The sequence below is a fragment of the Marasmius oreades genome, chromosome 3 (assembly GCF_018924745.1).
Source record: "Marasmius oreades isolate 03SP1 chromosome 3, whole genome shotgun sequence".
Classification (NCBI taxonomy): Eukaryota; Fungi; Basidiomycota; class Agaricomycetes; order Agaricales; family Marasmiaceae; genus Marasmius; species Marasmius oreades.
Window position 1 is genome coordinate 3,123,443 of NC_057325.1, and position 17,193 is coordinate 3,140,635.

General features: G+C 47.5%; 6 protein-coding genes across 7 annotated transcripts; 3 read left to right on the forward strand and 3 right to left on the reverse strand.

Moving 5' to 3' along the window:
- Positions 1–1,210: 1,210 nt before the first annotated feature.
- E1B28_006362 (uncharacterized protein) lies at positions 1,211–2,556 on the reverse strand (the record flags this gene model as incomplete). The annotated part of the gene is made up of 4 exons (XM_043151016.1): positions 1,211–1,362; positions 1,417–1,914; positions 1,970–2,335; positions 2,389–2,556. The coding sequence occupies 3 exons, from the start codon at positions 2,554–2,556 to the stop codon at positions 1,906–1,908; spliced, it is 543 nt and encodes a 180-aa protein (XP_043012109.1). The 3' UTR covers positions 1,211–1,362; positions 1,417–1,905.
- Positions 2,520–4,933, forward strand: E1B28_006363 (uncharacterized protein). The gene is made up of 13 exons (XM_043151017.1): positions 2,520–2,689; positions 2,742–2,777; positions 2,831–2,921; positions 2,996–3,068; positions 3,126–3,349; positions 3,404–3,532; positions 3,597–3,800; positions 3,854–3,952; positions 4,002–4,150; positions 4,198–4,414; positions 4,469–4,533; positions 4,592–4,650; positions 4,701–4,933. The coding sequence occupies exons 1-13, from the start codon at positions 2,580–2,582 to the stop codon at positions 4,745–4,747; spliced, it is 1,503 nt and encodes a 500-aa protein (XP_043012110.1). The 5' UTR covers positions 2,520–2,579; the 3' UTR covers positions 4,748–4,933.
- Positions 4,934–5,298: 365 nt separating this feature from the next.
- Positions 5,299–6,576, forward strand: E1B28_006364 (uncharacterized protein). The gene is made up of 6 exons (XM_043151018.1): positions 5,299–5,558; positions 5,618–5,779; positions 5,840–5,886; positions 5,939–6,025; positions 6,098–6,193; positions 6,246–6,576. Exons 1-6 carry the CDS (start codon positions 5,411–5,413, stop codon positions 6,468–6,470), a joined length of 765 nt encoding a protein of 254 aa, XP_043012111.1. The 5' UTR covers positions 5,299–5,410; the 3' UTR covers positions 6,471–6,576.
- A 91-nt stretch (positions 6,577–6,667) lies between these two features.
- Positions 6,668–7,136, reverse strand: E1B28_006365 (uncharacterized protein; the record flags this gene model as incomplete). Its single annotated transcript, XM_043151019.1, has 3 exons — positions 6,668–6,672; positions 6,731–6,923; positions 6,984–7,136. The coding sequence occupies 3 exons, from the start codon at positions 7,134–7,136 to the stop codon at positions 6,668–6,670; spliced, it is 351 nt and encodes a 116-aa protein (XP_043012112.1).
- A 549-nt stretch (positions 7,137–7,685) lies between these two features.
- On the forward strand, positions 7,686–12,053 carry E1B28_006366 (uncharacterized protein). Its single transcript, XM_043151020.1, has 8 exons — positions 7,686–8,044; positions 8,096–10,153; positions 10,207–10,530; positions 10,583–10,708; positions 10,757–10,932; positions 10,990–11,171; positions 11,224–11,761; positions 11,815–12,053. The coding sequence occupies exons 1-8, from the start codon at positions 7,880–7,882 to the stop codon at positions 11,930–11,932; spliced, it is 3,687 nt and encodes a 1,228-aa protein (XP_043012113.1). The 5' UTR covers positions 7,686–7,879; the 3' UTR covers positions 11,933–12,053.
- Positions 12,054–14,689: 2,636 nt separating this feature from the next.
- E1B28_006367 (uncharacterized protein) lies at positions 14,690–17,176 on the reverse strand. 2 transcript variants are annotated; one of them, XM_043151021.1, is made up of 15 exons: positions 17,071–17,138; positions 16,690–17,013; positions 16,454–16,603; positions 16,346–16,396; positions 16,186–16,287; positions 16,116–16,132; positions 15,955–16,063; positions 15,735–15,903; positions 15,626–15,671; positions 15,555–15,569; positions 15,440–15,493; positions 15,242–15,383; positions 15,110–15,183; positions 14,951–15,046; positions 14,690–14,898 (listed from the first exon to the last, which is right to left on the reverse strand). In XM_043151021.1, exons 3-15 carry the CDS (start codon positions 16,478–16,480, stop codon positions 14,805–14,807), a joined length of 996 nt encoding a protein of 331 aa, XP_043012114.1. In that variant the 5' UTR covers positions 16,481–16,603; positions 16,690–17,013; positions 17,071–17,138; the 3' UTR covers positions 14,690–14,804. The 2 variants fall into 2 exon arrangements, with proteins under 2 accessions (XP_043012114.1, XP_043012115.1); XM_043151022.1 differs by having other exon boundaries at positions 14,708–14,898; positions 16,454–16,927; positions 16,985–17,013; positions 17,071–17,176.
- Positions 17,177–17,193: the final 17 nt, after the last annotated feature.

Below are 17,193 nucleotides of genomic sequence, written 5' to 3' on the forward strand. Positions count from 1 at the left end.
TCAGTGTGTTCCTTGGTTATTCCGTATGTGTACGGAAATGGGAGAAACTGACGTCATGGAGAGAGAGGCATCGCTCGCAAGGGATTCCCAAATGACCTTTTCACGCGCGATTGAGGCCACAAGAACGCATGGTTCAGCATCCTGGCCGACGGGCCAGGCTACAACCGCAATGTAAAGGCAGTGAAGTTCAAGGCACGTTGAGATCCTCATTTCATGTCTGACCGTCGTCGTCAGCGGTCGCTGATGTGAATTCAAAGGCTTGAAATATTGTGCTAGGAATAACACCGTGAATTCGTGTTCGCGTCCATCGACCCACCGACTCCTTCATTGGCCCAGAGCAGCGCCTGCCGAAAGAAATGTCACAGCCATTCAGAATTTAAATTTATTAGAAAGCGACTCACAACCTTTGATAGTAAACGCTCAAGGACAGCAAATGAACGGCGTGAGATTAAGATTGCTACAAGTTTGAGGGTAAAGCTCGCGCCGCACTCAAGCCTTCAGGATTATTAATAACGCTCTCGCTCAGTGCCCTTCAAATTTTCCGTGCTCAGGATCAGCTGGTATCATTTAAGCTTGAGTAAAACACGTCGTCGGTCCGTTGAACGAAACGGCCCACCTCAAAGAGACGCATGGCCACGATTTACATCCTGCGGTTAGTCCGAGGAAGCGACGGTAGTGAGAAAGGCCTTCTGGATCTTGAGTATGATCGGTCAAGGAGTCTGCTAGGAGGATTGGTCAAACTATTACCTTCCCCGTGTTGAAAAGACTTCAATGCCATTAGTCAATTATACTTCAAAAATTTTTCGGTCATCACACAAGAAGATCATTACACGCCCCTGGGAAAAAAAGAATTGGTTGTTATTCCGGCCAATCGACTTCACAAGTTTCTCTTTGGGTGGGATAAGCCATGGGAACTTGCCTGCGAGTAGTGACAGAAGGGACAGTGTGAAAGTAAAATATGGGGAGGGGCGATAGTGTGCAGTGCTCAAGCAAGACTCTGTATGTGAGCTGAATGAAGGCTGTAGGAAGATCCAGTGAGGAGAAACCAGATATCGTGTCGTTCAACTGACCGAGGCTGATTGAAATTAACTGCTGCAGATCTTTTCGCTTTGTTTGTTAGAGGTAGCGCGTTCGGAACCTTGACGTGCAATGCGTGAATATTCCAAGGTCAGCAGAACACATGTTCACTACAAAAGTTTCCACCAAAGCCCACGCTCATGGGAGTGCTGCGCAGTTTTAAGAGCAGGAACTGCTTGTTCGAAGAAGTAAAATCGGAGGTCGAAGGACTGAGAACACAAAGGGGCCTTGAGGTTCGTCGACTTTTGATTCGCAACTCAAGTCAAACTTGAATAGCCGCAAGAACTAGGTTTGGTCATTAGGAGCTGCTGAAGAATGAGGGAGTTGAAAGTACCCAACTAGCACCGGTAAGGAGTGCCTCTTCATTTCCGCATCTGCATAGATCGAGGTGCGATGATATACACCAACAGGTTGACAACAACGTAGCACGCGGGGAGGTAGAAGGGTGTTCAGTAGCTCTCCAAATTTGCTACCAATGTGGCTCATGGTATACTTAGGCAGGAAGTGCAACTAAAGGAAGACACCTCCCCACGGATGGACAGGATATGAGAGTCTTTGCAGGACGGATTTACGAGAAACCAAAGCACTCGCCTTTGCAAAAAGCGTTTGGGACAATAGTTTCATTTGAGGCGTGATTCTGAACATGAAACGAAGATTAAGATGAACGCAAATGTTGTAGGAGCCTTATATTCGAACGGAAGGTATACGGGTATACTTTGAAAACGACTAGGGCATCAGCTTGAACGGTAACTAAGCACGGTGTGCAAGTCGCATTTTTACAAGCGCCTATTGACATGTCGGGCCCTCAAGGCAGGTCGCTAAGAGCCGTCAAATTGCCTGAGCTCCCCAATAATCAACCTGATGAATCTGCGAAGCAGGTCTCAATGCGCACCTTCGGAGCGACTGCAGCAATTTTAGCCCAGCCTCTCAATTTTAGATCTGCACTAACTACACCACCAATACGTGTTCCAAGCATTTCTCTCTTGTTATTGAGCAAGACAGCCGCGTTGTCGTCGAAACGAATAAACCGGCCGTCAGGTCGTCGTACGGGTTTTTTCGTTCGTACGATTACAGCTCTACGGACGTCTCCCTTGCGAACTTTAATGGCTGTGACCGATGCTTGCGTTGCGGCTGATACCGGACGCGCGCTTCTAACAACACAGACGATTTCATCGCCTACTGAACCCCAGCCGTTATTGACTTTGTTTTTTAGAACGTTGACACATTCGACGATGAGGGCGCCAGAATTATCTATGACCTGTACCGAGATTTGAGAAGATTGGATCCAGTGGGAAAAACACGAGTCCCTACATTGAGGGTACCTTTGAGGCCAATCATGACCCGCCGGCGGTTGTTGTGGGCGATGAGGAAGAGAAAAAGGACACGGTGAAGACCGGCCACGAGCCGAATGTCACGGCTATCCTCGGTAATGCCGAAAGGGGAAATAGTGCTTAGCTTGCTACTTTCATTAGCCCTCATTTTGGAATCTTCTAACCCTCATCATGCCTGTATCTCGACGAGGAAGTGGCAGTATCACTCTACCGAGTGGCCATACAATGGCCGTTCACACCAGAACTCAAGATGAAGATATTCTGCCCCATGCAACGAAGAGGTGTGTATGGCCTTTGTGTAGAGGATCGCTCAATTTAAGATTTGGATAACAGGACTATGGCAGACCATCTGCGGAGACTTGAGAGTCTGTTGGTACCGATTACCTCGCGATCGACTACAGGTCTGATTCACATCTCTTAAGGTTCACGTTGACACCACAGAGAATGAGGATGATAGTCGACGCTTTCAAGGAGACTCTCGAATTGGGCTTGGAAAAGCCTAAGCAAGTCGTTGTATGTTTCTGCACTCTAGCCCCCTTCATCGCGTGCTTTCCGTGTCCTGACTGCTTTTGGTTTGTAACATGTAGCCTATGATCCCTACCTTCGTGTTTGGATGGCCTACTGGAAGAGAAAAAGGAGATTATTTGGCCGTAGATCTAGGTGCGTTTAGTACCGCATGCGCTTGTGACCTTCCGACTGAGACCTTTCATCACGTAGGCGGAACGAACCTCCGCGTCTGTCTTGTAAATGTACAAGGAGAGGGCAAATTCGAAGTCACACAGACGAAGTATCGTCTCACTGAGGACCAAAAGCAAGACGATGGTCAAAAGTTGTTCGATTTCTGCGCCGAATGTCTCAAAACATTCGTAGACAACAACTTCACAGATGATGGTGGAGAACTATCATTGAAGCCCGGTGAATCCTTACCTCTCGGGTTCACAGTGAGTTTACAGTGTTTCCGTTGGCATATGATCCTTATCATTAAATTTTTCCAGTTTTCCTATCCTTGTTTCCAGAAGGCAATCGACCACGGAGAGTTGATCCGGTGGACGAAGGGTTTTGGAGCTACCAATACCGAGGGTCGTGATGTCGCTGAAATGTTCCGCAAGTCTCTCGAGAAATATGTACGTCGTCTTTCCTTCGCAGTCTAACTTTTTGACGGTTTTGCCAAACCCCTCATGTACGTAGAAATTACCCGTAGCTCTCACTGCACTCATTAACGATACGACTGGTACTTTGATTGCATCTCACTACGTCAACCCTAACACGAAGATTGCCGTCATATTTGGCACGGGGTGCAATGCTGCCTACATGGAGAAGGTGCGCGATATCCCGAAGATCAAAGACCTGAACATAGACGAGAAGGATGAAATGGCGATCAATTGTGAATGGGTGTGTAGCTCCGTCCTTTCGACATTTCAATATCCTCATGATGGATTCATTAGGGCGCGTTCGACTCCTTTGAACACGAGCATCTTCCGAGGACGAAGTACGATGTGACGGTGGACGAAACATCGAACAAACCGGGCGAACAGGCCTTCGAGGTAAGGCTTCCCTCCATAGAAATGGCTGCCTCGATTGAACTTTGTATAGAAACTGATCTCAGGGAGATATTTGGGAGAAATTCTCCGGCTAGTGATATGCGAGCTTATTGATGAAGGTGTACTCTTCCTTGGACAGAACACTTACAAACTGGAAACCCCCTACGTCTTCGAGACCGCTTTTCTTTCTTTGATGGAGAGGTACTTGTGGATCATGTTCATCATTTCCTTACTAATTGCATCGTTAGCGACCCCACCGATGAACTTCTGATGATCATTGGTATCTTCACGCACTTCTTCGCTGTGGAAACAACACTGGCGGAACGCCAGTTCTTCCGCGCTCTCGCAAAGCTTATCGGTCGACGTGCGGCTCGCCTCAGTGCTTGTGGTATCGCCGCTATCGTTGACAAAATGGGATACTTGGATGAGGGATGTTCCGTGGGTGCTGATGGGTCTCTCTACAACGTGAGAGCAGCTTTTGTGTTATCCCAGTCTAACTAACTACGATGATTGATTCAGAAATATCCTGGGTTTGCCGACAGAGTGCATGAAGGGCTGGTCGACATCTTTGGCGATAAGGGAAGGTAAAAATCGTTTATTCTCTAATCCCTTTTTCGTTCGGATTGTTCAACTTGTATTAAGGAACATCATAACACACCACGCTGAGGACGGAAGCGGTGTTGGTAGCGCAATCATAGCTGGTAGGTATCTTCCTCACCGTCGCGATATGCCATTACTCATATGCACTTAGCGATGACTAAGGTGCGAAGAGATGCTGGTCTGTACCCCCATGTTTGAACAGAACTCGAGATGGTTGGCCTGGTGGAAAATAAGAATGGCGCTGGAAGTAACGATCACTTCAACATAGAAGGACAATCAACGTATTCGCTCACGTTAAGAGGTAAATACAATCGATATTCATACTGCGAATTCAATGCTATCTTGCTTTGTCTATGTCATGGTACATTTTGGGAACAAGCCCGCAGAGTTTCCATTCAACTCGACGTTGACATACGAATTGATCATGAGAGAGCGAAACCAGTCGACAAACCCACAATCACCCCATTTTAAGCCAGTGCCACTGATATCGTTGCGTCTGCCGTCCGGGGAACAAAGATTAAGAGTGCAACCATAGATCCCTCTATTTAATTTCACAGTCCACTACCGGACCTAGAACTTGAGCATGGTCACTGTGTATAACGACTTCGTTCGCAGTTCATTACGCGTCTAGAGAGAACTTGACTTGAGAAAAAAAAAATGTGGTGCTGGGGCTTGAGCTTGAAACGTGAAGTAGCTTGACTGCCTGGGACTTTCATAATGTTTTCCGACTTGAGCCTGAAGCTTGAAGTTGTACTTGTCGCATCGCGTCGTGCAACGCGGTGCACGTGCCAGATGCATATACACTGACAGAGCACTCGCAGAGCAACGAGCATTTGTTGTCTTTCCTCCACCGCGACCATCATGCCACATATTCCTGTCCTTTCTCAGATTGGCAATCACGGCGACCAAGCTCTTCCGAGAGCAATTATCCTGGATGAGGATTCAAAAATCAAACAAGATGATGAACAGTTGGCGTATTCTTACAGCACTCGAACGTTCGAGAGGTACCGTGCGTTTCGTTTCCACTACTAATACTATTGCACATCGACGGTCTCAAACACTATTTAGGCAAACACGCTGGTCAAGATGACGAAAATCGCCCCAACAGACTGGCAACTTTCGAAGCCAATAAATATAAGCATCGCGTCCTCAGCTTTAACGACAATGAGGACTTGAAAAGGGAGATTGTGAATGAGTTTGCTGAGCATGCTGGGCAGGGGCATCAAGAGCGTATGTGTTTCAATGTCACACAATGACTGAAACTATTCTGATAAAACTTCATCCTATCAGCTCCATGGGCAACAGCCATGAAGAATGACATTATTGAGCGGATTGAGGTTGGTATCAAGAGTATTGAGATTTGGGCAACAGAGCTGAAAACATCCTCAGAGACTGGAAACTGCTGTTGATGAACTTCGGGTTGAGACTCGAAAAATATGGACAAGTGTCCATGAAATGAATGCTCGAGAACTGCAGGTGGGCTGTTTTCTAAATGTTCCTGCCCATCCTCAATCTGCTCATCAACCCTTTGTCTTGCACAATGAACAGGAGCTCAATACACTGGCTGAAGATGGGAAATTGTATGAAGTTCCATTGAAGGATGGGAGGAGGCACTGGGGAAAAGCGATGACATTTAGTCGGCTCGTATGTCCAATTTTATGTGGTCCATGGCTATTGGTCACTCATTTTGAGCCAGTATCCTGAACGCTTGTCACCAACGGATGTTGAGGTTGTTTTACCTCGACTCAATTCCGTATCGGCTGTAAACCACCTTGGAGAAAATCAGGTGCGAGGGTACCTCCATGGCTACTATGGTGAACCCCTTGACGAAGCAGCTGAGGGACAAGGGTGGAAGGAAAGTACGAATTTGAGAGAAAAACGCAGGCTTGTGTTGGTAGCGATTGGTGCTGACAAGCGCTGAGCGCTGAGCTGTTGGCAGTCTTGGGTTGGAGTGGGGGCGATAATGTGTTTGTAATTCAGTTGGTTTCTCAGTAATATCTGTATAATATCAAGAGAATTCTAGCAGGTCATGGTATACGATAATTGAATGGCTCAAAATCAGGGGACAGTCCGCGGTGTTGCCAATGGTCTGCATCTGTATAAGTAGACATTCCATATTTATTCTACACGTAACACAGAACATAAGTAGACAACAATATAACCAAGAAGACCTGAACAAACCAGTAAGGTGTCCGAAATAGAAATTGCTATGCTTACATTCCGTTGGAGAAAATTTATAATACCCACGAAGACAACAAAGAATTGGTGTTGTCGCAATGTCTTCCTCTTTGCCTGCTGTCATGGTAGTGATATCAGGCGGCAGGAGAGTTGTAACCCTCGATGGCAGATCAAGATGTGCCCGGGTGAAACGCATCTAAAGTGTCGTTCAGTAATCCAATGATCCAATGAGACGAGCTATTAAGGATGATGTTACATCACCAAGTTTCTTGATAATTCTCCTTAACGAACGCTCGACATGATCAGCTTGTTGATCAGACACCCTCCCACTTTGCCTGTCCGAAGTCTGGCGAAGAGTACTGCTACGATGAGGAGCCACAGGCGACTTCAAACGATGGCTATCGTCCATGACCGTTATTTGGCATCCGAGCTGGATCTGGATGTGGTAGCGTTCTCGCCGTGGCGAGGGTGGAACGGACGGATGGTTAGTCGCAGGGATGTCTGCAGCGTGGATTTGCTCCTGGGACCTAAAATGATCACAGATTAGAGTACAATGAAAATAACGTACGTATCCCCGCGACCAACGTATTGCTCAATTAGCCGCCTTTCTTTCTTCCATCTCCCTCCGTCTCTCTTCTCTATCAGCTCTGTACCACTCTTTCTGGGCCTTGTACGAAAGCTTCGCAGCCTCGACCTGGACTCTGAGATCCTGTGAGTATTTTCTTGGACTGGCGGCTTCCTGTGGTGACGTTCGTCGTCGGCATGTGATGGAGTGGTGGTCGTTCGCTGGATGTTCAATGATAATGGTAAAGTCCCCGTTGCGGCGTCGGCCTAGGAATGGACCATCCTGAGAGAGGTGGAGGGCCATAATATCCGGTCCACCCAGGCAAGCCCTTTGTAAAGTTGACTAGGACGAGGCCAGGTTTCCGAAGACGAACGGCGATGCGGACTGGCTTCGGGAAGGTTGGTATTAGTAATAGTACGTAGCCGATTAGTCACCTGATCGTGTCGCGTTTGTTTGAACCGCGACTGACCGCGATTGTCACGGGTAATAGTTGTCACGCCCCTGCTCCTTCTCGACGCCTTTGAAGCCCGCCCAACTATTTCCCTTACATATCTATACCCTCTTCTTTCTTTCTTGTGATTTGTTGAATGGTTGTTAGCAAGGATAAACTGAGCAGGCGCAAGTCGATTGCAGTCCCAACCCAATCCTCAAGCTCAAGTCTCAGACCCACCGACATCAGAAGGAAACGTAGGGCACATAGCATTGCTCCAGGTAAGATCATCAGTCCTTTATCTAGGTCACGGTTATCTCTGGTGCGTGAAACGATGGAACTCTTTCTTACCTAACATGACATTTATCTACAGGGACCCGTGAAAGGTATCCTGAAGGGTGTGAGGCGAAAGTCGAGCGAATCACAGAATCATGACGATCGTAACGCAACGCAGTCCATGGATCTGACGAATCAAGATAACTCCTCGTCCCAACCGAGTCGACAATCGCTTGCGGCCCGTCGTGTCAGTTTCTCCTCCACAGCACGTGTCCGATTGTTTACTGGTTCCAAGCCTGGCTCAAGCACGTTTGAACCAGCCGACTCTTCAGGGGAAGCGCAATCTTCGGATGACCCCGCCTCCAGCTCTCCGCAGAAACCAGCCTTGGTGAACGATGAGAATGCTTATCCTGCTGCCTCGGGTCGCAACAGAAAGTCGATTCGGTTTTCCGTTGCCGAAAGTGATATGGACCTCACATCCGCTAATGCAGGAGCCTTATTACAGGACCCGGAAGCCGAATCTGCTCTGATGGATGAAGAAATGGATTTTGACGACGATGACATGGACGTCACTCGAGTTCATGGGAATGTCTTTCGAAAGCGATCGCTATCAGCTCACGTTCGTGCGCCACTGACCCAACTGTCCTCGAATCCACTGGGCGAACCCTCCTCGGATGATCCCTCAAGATCAGATGATACTTCTCAATCTTTTGCCTCGGAGCGGTCCATTAACAGCGAAAGCGACCAATCTGGAATGGAATTCACTGTTCCTCTCAATCAAGCCCTGCGTCCACCTCAGCACAACGAAGCTTGGGTTGCATTAGTACAGGCGACTCACTCGGGCGCCGCCCAAGCTCCATCCTCTGATAACAGTATGGAGGATATGGAGGTTGACAGTCCGGTTAAGTCGAAGCATATTGAAGACGATTCCATATCCGATGGGAGTTTCAATACCGGTTTTGAAGATGGAGATGAAACTATCAACGTTAGTAAAGTGCTGGGAAGATTTAGTTTTGGTGATATGGGAAGGAGAGAAAGTATAGCGTACTCCGATATGGCGTACTTGGATTCCGCCATGGATGAGGACTCCGAGATCTATGGAAACATAACCGGAATCGCGGCTACCTCTACTCCTCGACCAAGTGCAGTTGTGCCACCATCTTCCGATCCTCTAGAACCAGAGCCTGTAGATCGAACAGATCCACCCCTTGAATCCAATATCCCACCACCCACAGTATTTTCCCGCCCCACCGAGCAACCGTCCACTGCGCCTTCTACCAGACCCGGGTCACCTAAAAAATCCACTTTTACTCCCAAATCACCGGCTAAGCTAACGGCCAAAGGCTTCTCTGCTGCCTTTGCACCCCCAGTTACCAAACCCGTTCCCAGAAAGTCTTTGTCATCATCCACCCAGCAGATTAACAAACCAGAAAAACGCCCTCACGACGTTGGTTCCACACCACCGAGTCCAGCAAAACGTCAAGCTCTCGCTACCAAATGGAGGTTTTCTGTTTCTACCTCCCCCCAACAAGGCTCTGCGAGCTTTTCCGCCGAGCAACCTCGGCCTCTCTCCCCCAGTAAAAAAGCTGCATTTCAATCACCTATCGCGTCACAGACTCTACAGGGTGCCACTGCTTCCTTAACACAGAAGCCAGTTTCCTCGATCAGACGTCCCTCTGGATACCTGGCTAGGCGGAAGAGCCTAGGTATAGGTCTCGGAGCAACTGCATCGGCCGAGGATATCTCTTCTACGGTCAATCGAACATCTCCGAAGAAACCAAAAGCTGGGATAGGACTTGGAAGGGCTAGCGTGGGATCAGGGCCCTCTGATGCATGGAAAAGGTTCGACAAGGATACGGTTACTCAGGCAGGTGGTTTCCCCAATAGTAAAGGGAAAGAGAGAGCCGCTAAGCCTCCTGAGATAACTGTTACGCCTGCCCAGGAGTCGCTTGCTGACCCACACGAACCTCCAGAAGATGTCGCAATGGCCTTGGAACAGGAGCCTACGACAACACAAGTATTGGATCTCTCTACTTTGTTAGAGGACGATGGATTCGGTGACGAAGAAAGGGAGAGTCCACAAGAAGGTGGCTTACGAGCGACCGAGCATTGGAGGGAGGAAGTTCCTCAAGAAGGTTATGTTGAGGAAGATATTGTAAGTGTTCCACTCGGTGTGCTCTATTGGTACTTAATTTTGAGCTTCATAAGCCGCCCATATCCATTGAACGGTTCTTCGAGATGACCGACATTAAATTCATGGACGAGATCACCGTACCACGGAAATCTATCCATCCTGAGCTGCGTCGCAATCCAAGGCCATTTACGGAAGTCCCCCTCGCAGAATATGCCGTGGCAATGGGTGTTGATGTACCCAGGCTTGTGCTGTACTCTCGTGTTGCGAGAGACCTTGAGGGTTGGTTGGAGAAGAGCAAGTGGAATTTCAAGGAAGCGGAAACAGAAGCTGCACAGATGACGCCTGAGCTGTTTATCGAGTATGCTCGATCCGATGAAGAAGGACAGGCAGAACTTCGCGTAAGGCGACTTTTTTTGCCTCTTGTACTACGTGTTTACATACCTTCAATAGCACCAATTGAATCTCATCAAAACGAACACAAGGCTGTTAGCCAAGTCAGACTGGATCCAATGGAAGCTCCAATGGGTCGAGAGCCTACGCGTTACAGCACAGGAGGTTTTCACCAATTTGGAAAATGTGAGCTTCCTGAGTGTTTATGGCGCTTCCATTGACCGACTTTAAAAGGATGCAAAAGCCCTTGAGAAACTCAAGGCTCAGGCTGACGGAATCGTCCCTGCTTTGCAGGAGGAGTATGACGAGATCATGCGTGAACTGGAGGAAGAACAGCAGGAAATTTCCGAGATCGAACAATGCGATCAAGGATATCTTAACGAGTTGAAGGCTTCGATTGCAGAACAGAGGTACGCAAATTGACAAGTCGAGTGTTCGTCTAACTATCCTCTTAAATCATTTTACAGCCTTGAGCTCGACTCTTTGAAGAATGATCTCAAGGAAAACAACGACCAGTTGCAGTGGGTACAAGGTCGTCTTGAAGAACTGGAATCCCAGAAAGAAGAGACTCTCGCCGCAATAGCAAAAGCAGACAGGTATATGAACATCCAGAAGAATAGTACGCATTCGGAGGTTCTACGTCTGAAAGGTACGTTCCCACAATCTCCAACGACGCTATCTTTTGCTCAATCGGGCTTCAGCTGAACTCGAAGCGCTCGAAAGCCTGCACATGTTCAGGATTTGTAAAGTCGACTCCAGACTTTTCGAGTATGTGTATGCTGAGCGTTTTCGCGTTACGATACCTTGCAGCAACCACATACCACTCGTCGACAAGGTGGATATCACGAGAACATATGACGCGCGAACAAAGGTCAAGGACGACTTCCCTCGATTGAGTAGTATTTTACTCGTCGGAGCCAAACAAATTGTCCATAGCCTCTCGCTTCAGAGCGCGAGCGACACAGTGTCTACTCGACTTATCGTGCAAACACTTACCGACTACTGGTCATCCTGTGCACAAATTCGTGGGCAGTTACTTCACTTGTCGGTGAAGTATCCAGTTGAAATCGAGGCGATTCAGGAGCACTTGGGATTCAAAGCCCATGCAGAAGTTCTATTCCCTGCCGTCAAAGGGAAGGCCATATTGTCGTTCGTGTTCAGTAGCGAGACGTACGCTCATTGGCCTGCCACTATTAGGACTTTGGAATGTGAAGTCAAAGTGGCATATGGGAATCTGGAGTACGTGGTCTTTCATTTTTGCTATCTTTGAATGTTTTTACCGTTGCCTACAGTGGACGATCCCTTCTTGACTCCGTGAGGGGTAGGCTGAGTCAGGCCACCCCCTCGGACAATTACGCCTGCTTATTGGATGCGTGCATCGAAGCGCAAGAAGAACATGGAGGAGGCTGATTTATTCGTTATCTATCTTACATTTTATCTCTAGGCATGTTTTCTAATTCGACCTATGTATCCTGATCTCTTTCCTTGAATGCAGATTGTGGCTATAACAGTTCTGTACATTATATCTCAAGGGCGTGTGTCTGGAGGGATCAAACCTGTTAGAGATCAGTATGCGATATATTTGAAAACCGTCAAATTTTCTACAGATGAGGTCTACCCCCCATCAAGAGTTCCCCACAGACACAAAAAAATGCTGCACCTTCAAGGTAATAAAAAGGGCAGCGATATCCAAGTAATCGACGACAGTGTATCAAGCTCACTGCATGCCTTACAGAGGGTACTCCTTCCGATGGAAACCGTACAATTGCAGTGTAACTTCGAAACCCTGGAATAGGAAATTTCAACCTCGAGGGCCGAAGGAGCAACCGCTGCATAGGTTGTTCAACGAATCTCAAATCGCTAAGATATGTACTGGGTACGTTTAGCGCACGCATACTAATCACAAAAAAACGGGGATTCGGATACTCGAAGATATTCACGTGTCTGTGATATCATGCCCTGTAACCGGGATAACATCCCTGTCAGATGATAAGGTGGAGTATCCTGGAGTATCCTGGAGTATAACGGCGGGGGTACACCATAATCACGACCACCCATTGTCCGCCGCTGTAACTAAGGTGACAAGTTATAATGTAGATAAGAAATTATGCAGATTATATAGGTTTATCATAAGGGAGTCACGTTACTAAAAAATTACTTCCGTATATGGCGAATCTCGGCATATGGGATTACCGGACTAATCCCAGTTCTACAATCAGGCATTTCGTACTGTTTTTTCAGTTGTATTTCTGTATACAATCTATATATTTAACATGCTATTACATTCTATTTTAACTTAGGTACTCATCAAGGCAATTATATGTACAAGCTCTTACTTCGCACTAATTTCTTCTTGGCTGGGATTGCACCAGGTGTTAACAATTTTGATTGCGTTACACACACGCGCATGCCCTACCTACTATGTACAGAACCTATCTACTACTCTACAGGTGATGGTAATAAATATTATCTGATTCCAAGATGATCATCCACCAATATGTCTCACAGATACCTTGTTACCCTAATGATAACCAAACAAGGAAATTACGGCGGAGTTATACAGGCCATGATAATGATGTCAGAAATCCGGCAGGGAATGAGCTCCGCATATTTCTTGATGGAGATCATTCAAGAATTGACAATTTGGAGTATCAATGCTAATCAGATGATACAGACGTATATTAATCTGGTAATCTGGCGAGCAAAAGATAATGAAGGATATTCCAGTATCTAGTGTCGGCATCCTGGCACATGATGACAACACGTGTAGTGACATATACTATTCCCCGGTTTTTTGTGATGCCACTAGGTCAACGCTAGTCACTATGACAAACCGAGACACGCATACACTAATTCACGCTAGACCAGTCCTTGCGTCTGGAATGAAACCCGAACAGAAATAAAGGCGTCCCTATAAGCTTCCTCCTGGAGCAGTTCCACCATCGGTCATATCAACATCAGTCGTAGTCCTAGTCCCACCATCACCACCGACACTGGTGGTGGAAGGCGGCTTCCTTGAACACTCTGCGATTGTTTTCATTACTGCCAACTGCTGGATGCGTTTGGTGAATTCGGGAAGGGTGAAAGCTTCAAGGACTGTGCCATCCCAGATCTCATCAAAGGCGCCTGAGGAATCTCAGCGTTTGCCCGTCCTCCTTCCACACAGGGGCGACAGAAGCCTGTTATGTGCCACACATACAAAGGTAAGCTCACGCTTGGAAGAACAAAAAAAAATAAACCTACGTCCGCCCATGTACATCCGTCTGTCCACAACTTAGGCATCGTATGACTGGAGGTGGAGATTTCATCATTTGTTTTTAGGCTGCTTAGGTTGTCGTGATTGCCTTGGTTTTTTGTTATTGTTATTGATGAGAGTGGCTGGGGGAAGTGCAAGTGCTAGGTTTCCGAAGGCGAACGGCGATGCGGACTGGCTTCGGAGAGGTTGGCCGTCCAAACCACCTGCCCGACGGTCCTGAATAATCACCTAATGCATCTGCAACTTGCCTTCCCGCTTCCTCGGCTAGCGAAAGTTGAAGCCTTCCGCGACGCTGTCATGCAACGACTAGATGGTATCGCGATATCCAGGCTGTCTTCAGTAGCTGCATGCCGCGGCATTCTGCATGATGTGAGTTACACGTTCCGATAGTTCTAGTTCTGGGTGAGAAGAGATGACAGTCGTCAAAGCGGACCAAGAGGCTGGCGATGTCGGTCGACAAGGACGGCTTCGTGTGGCCCCGCTTAAGAGAGACTCAGTGGCCTGTCGAAAGCGGCCCTTTCGAGGTCAGGTAGTGCGGGGTCCTCTGACGGCGCGACCGAATTGGCAACAAGTTCAGGATTGAGCTGGAGTCATTTGAAGTCGAACGTAGTGGAAGAGATTTACATAACAGAACCTTTGGGTGTGGTTTCATCTGGCGATGGAAGTGCCATGATGCGAACGTGACTCCCGCGGTGTACGCGAATCTTTGTGAACGTGAAGCTCAAAAAACCCCGAACGAAATTGACAGCCCAAATCGTGTATATCCAGTTGCCTTCCCTGAGGTTCCGAGGCTATCATCGATAGGCTCCTGGTAGGTATCTCCATCGCCTACACGGTACGCTAAGGTGCCGCTGAGAAGGGATGCTGGTCTATACCTTTATGTTTGAACAGAACTTGAAATCGTTGGCCTGGTAGAAAATAAAAACGGTGCTGGAAGTAACGATTGTTTCAAGATAGAAGGATAATCAACGTATTCGTGTACGTTAAGAGGTATCAACCGATAAGTTCAATGCTATTTTGCTTTGTCTATGTCGTCGTACATTTTGGGAACAAGCCCGCAGAGTTTCCATTCAAAACGACGTTTTGACATACGAATTGAGGAGTTCCGCCGTTTTTGGGACTGTAGAAAGTCATCGTGAGAAAGTGAAACCAGAAGCACGCTGCACAATCACCTCAGTTTTAAACCATTGACATTGATATTGTTGCATCTGCCGTCCGGGGAACATTTGAGGGTGGCGACCGTAGATCCCGAGCCTGTACCAGTAATCCTATACGTCGTAACGTATCAAAACACTGAAAGGAAGACTAATAGGTGCAACTTTTATGCCCACCCGTTGAAAAATATATCTTGCAAGAACGTATTTGACGGATTGGCTGAACAGGCAGCCTGGTCGGTCATATAACACTATCACCGCAAAGGGGTGTAAGCTACTTGTCACCCTGGTTTGACAAAGAACGCCGACCTGATCAATGGTGACCGGATTGTCCACATTATTGACCGTTATATTGGTGTACGTGATATTCTTGACAATACCACTTCCTACATTGGCACCTGCCCATGCTTTGATTCGGGCACCATTTTGAGCATTAGTCAATTTGACGTTGCTACGATAACAAGGGTTAGTAATGAGAGGTAAAAGTTGTGATACTTGGCAACTTACAACACCGTGACATTCTCGACAATATCGAACATGTCTTGGTATTGGCCGAGAGATCTAAAATGGAGAGATGTGGGTGAGAATGGTTGGTAGGAGACGAAAGTACTGTGACGCTCACCCGACAGAGATACCGCTGGGAAGGAAGGTATCAGTCAGAAGTTCCTAAGCAGAGGGCCGTGATGATCTTACTGAGAGCCGGTGCAGTCCAGGTTCGAGACAATAGTGTTGGTTGTATCTGCGGAACATTGGGTCAAGCCTCCGTTAGATAGTACCTTTAATACCCTTGAATCGAGCTCACTCGGTTTGAATGACACGCAATCGTCCCCGTTGTTAATGACAGAGTCCTTAATGACAACATTGTCGCTTCGGTATGTATCCCATCCGTCAGTATTATGAGGTCCGTTAGCTGAAGTCGACGCTGCATTGATCGTGATATTACGGTAAGTTACGTTGCGCGACTCGTTGACCTTGTGTGGGGCATTAGGAGAAGACAAACATTACAGGAAATGACGGCGCACCAAGTTGAACCAGTTGGGTCCGTTGATCATCTTGATATTCTCCACAACGACGTTTTGACCTTGGAATATGGTCATGGTAATCGGACGCTGAAGAGTAGAATTACGCGCACTGGCGCTTCATAGTCAGATACAAGCCACACATCACCGACTTGGGAGCGTACAGGGCATCATACCACGCCTGAGATAGGCATTAGAAACGAGTCAAAATGAAAAAAGTCCCGAATTTCCTACCTGGCCGGCACCGTCAATCGTTCCGCCTCCGTTTAGCACAAGATTTGTGCCACCAAGTAACCAGAAGGTGGACTGATTTTGGAAGAAGAATTGGAAGGAGTTCTTTACAAGGGAATTTAGGAAGGAAACAGGGACCAGCTCCGGTTGCTAGAAGACGTACGGCGAGCCAATAGGTTATATTCGGGTTGAAACGAATAGTTCCTTGCAGATTCTGAAGAAATGTCAGGCTGTATCACGGGTGGGAGGTTGGCTTCGCGCGATTGCTTACAATATGAGTGTTGGACAAGCCCGTCATATCTAGCTTTGTTGCGATATTCAGTGTCGTCCCTTTTGATATCGTGACGACCGAGCAGTCATGTCCAGCTGCGCGAAATTGGGGAGCATCATCCCCAGTCGGTGACGGTGTGAGTGTACACCCCTGGTTTTGTGCCAGAGAAAGGGTAAAAAGTGGGACAAATGCTAAGAGTCGAGCAAGAATCATGGAATTAGCTTGAATGGCCTCACTTGCTGGTCGACCTCAATTTTATTTATACGAAGAGAGAGTGGCGGGCCACGAAACGGCCCGCAGCGATTTTATAATAACTCCAACACAGAAAAAGTTCGGAAAGTTATGACTGTGCTGACCATGTGCTGGTGTCCCATGTCCAGCCTGGCGCGTGAAAACTGGCCGGAGCCACCGTCGATGATGAATAATTGAATGACCGGACAATTCGCGATGAGACTGTGGGATTGTCCTGCAAAACTGGGGTGTATTAGTGGTGAAACGAATTAAGTTGGGGTATGTGGAGGAGAGAAACACAATTAACACGGGTCACGTGCATCAGTTGTCTTGGAAGTTCAGCTATTACTGTAAAATAATGGCAAGAGCAGAACCCCGTAACCTACTGGGTCAATAGTGCGGATGTCAGGGTTGTTCAGTTCTCTGGCCAGAAAGCAGGGAGCCAGACATCCTGACATGTCAGTAGTACGCTAGCGTAGCGGATCTGTCAGCACGCAATTTATCAACAA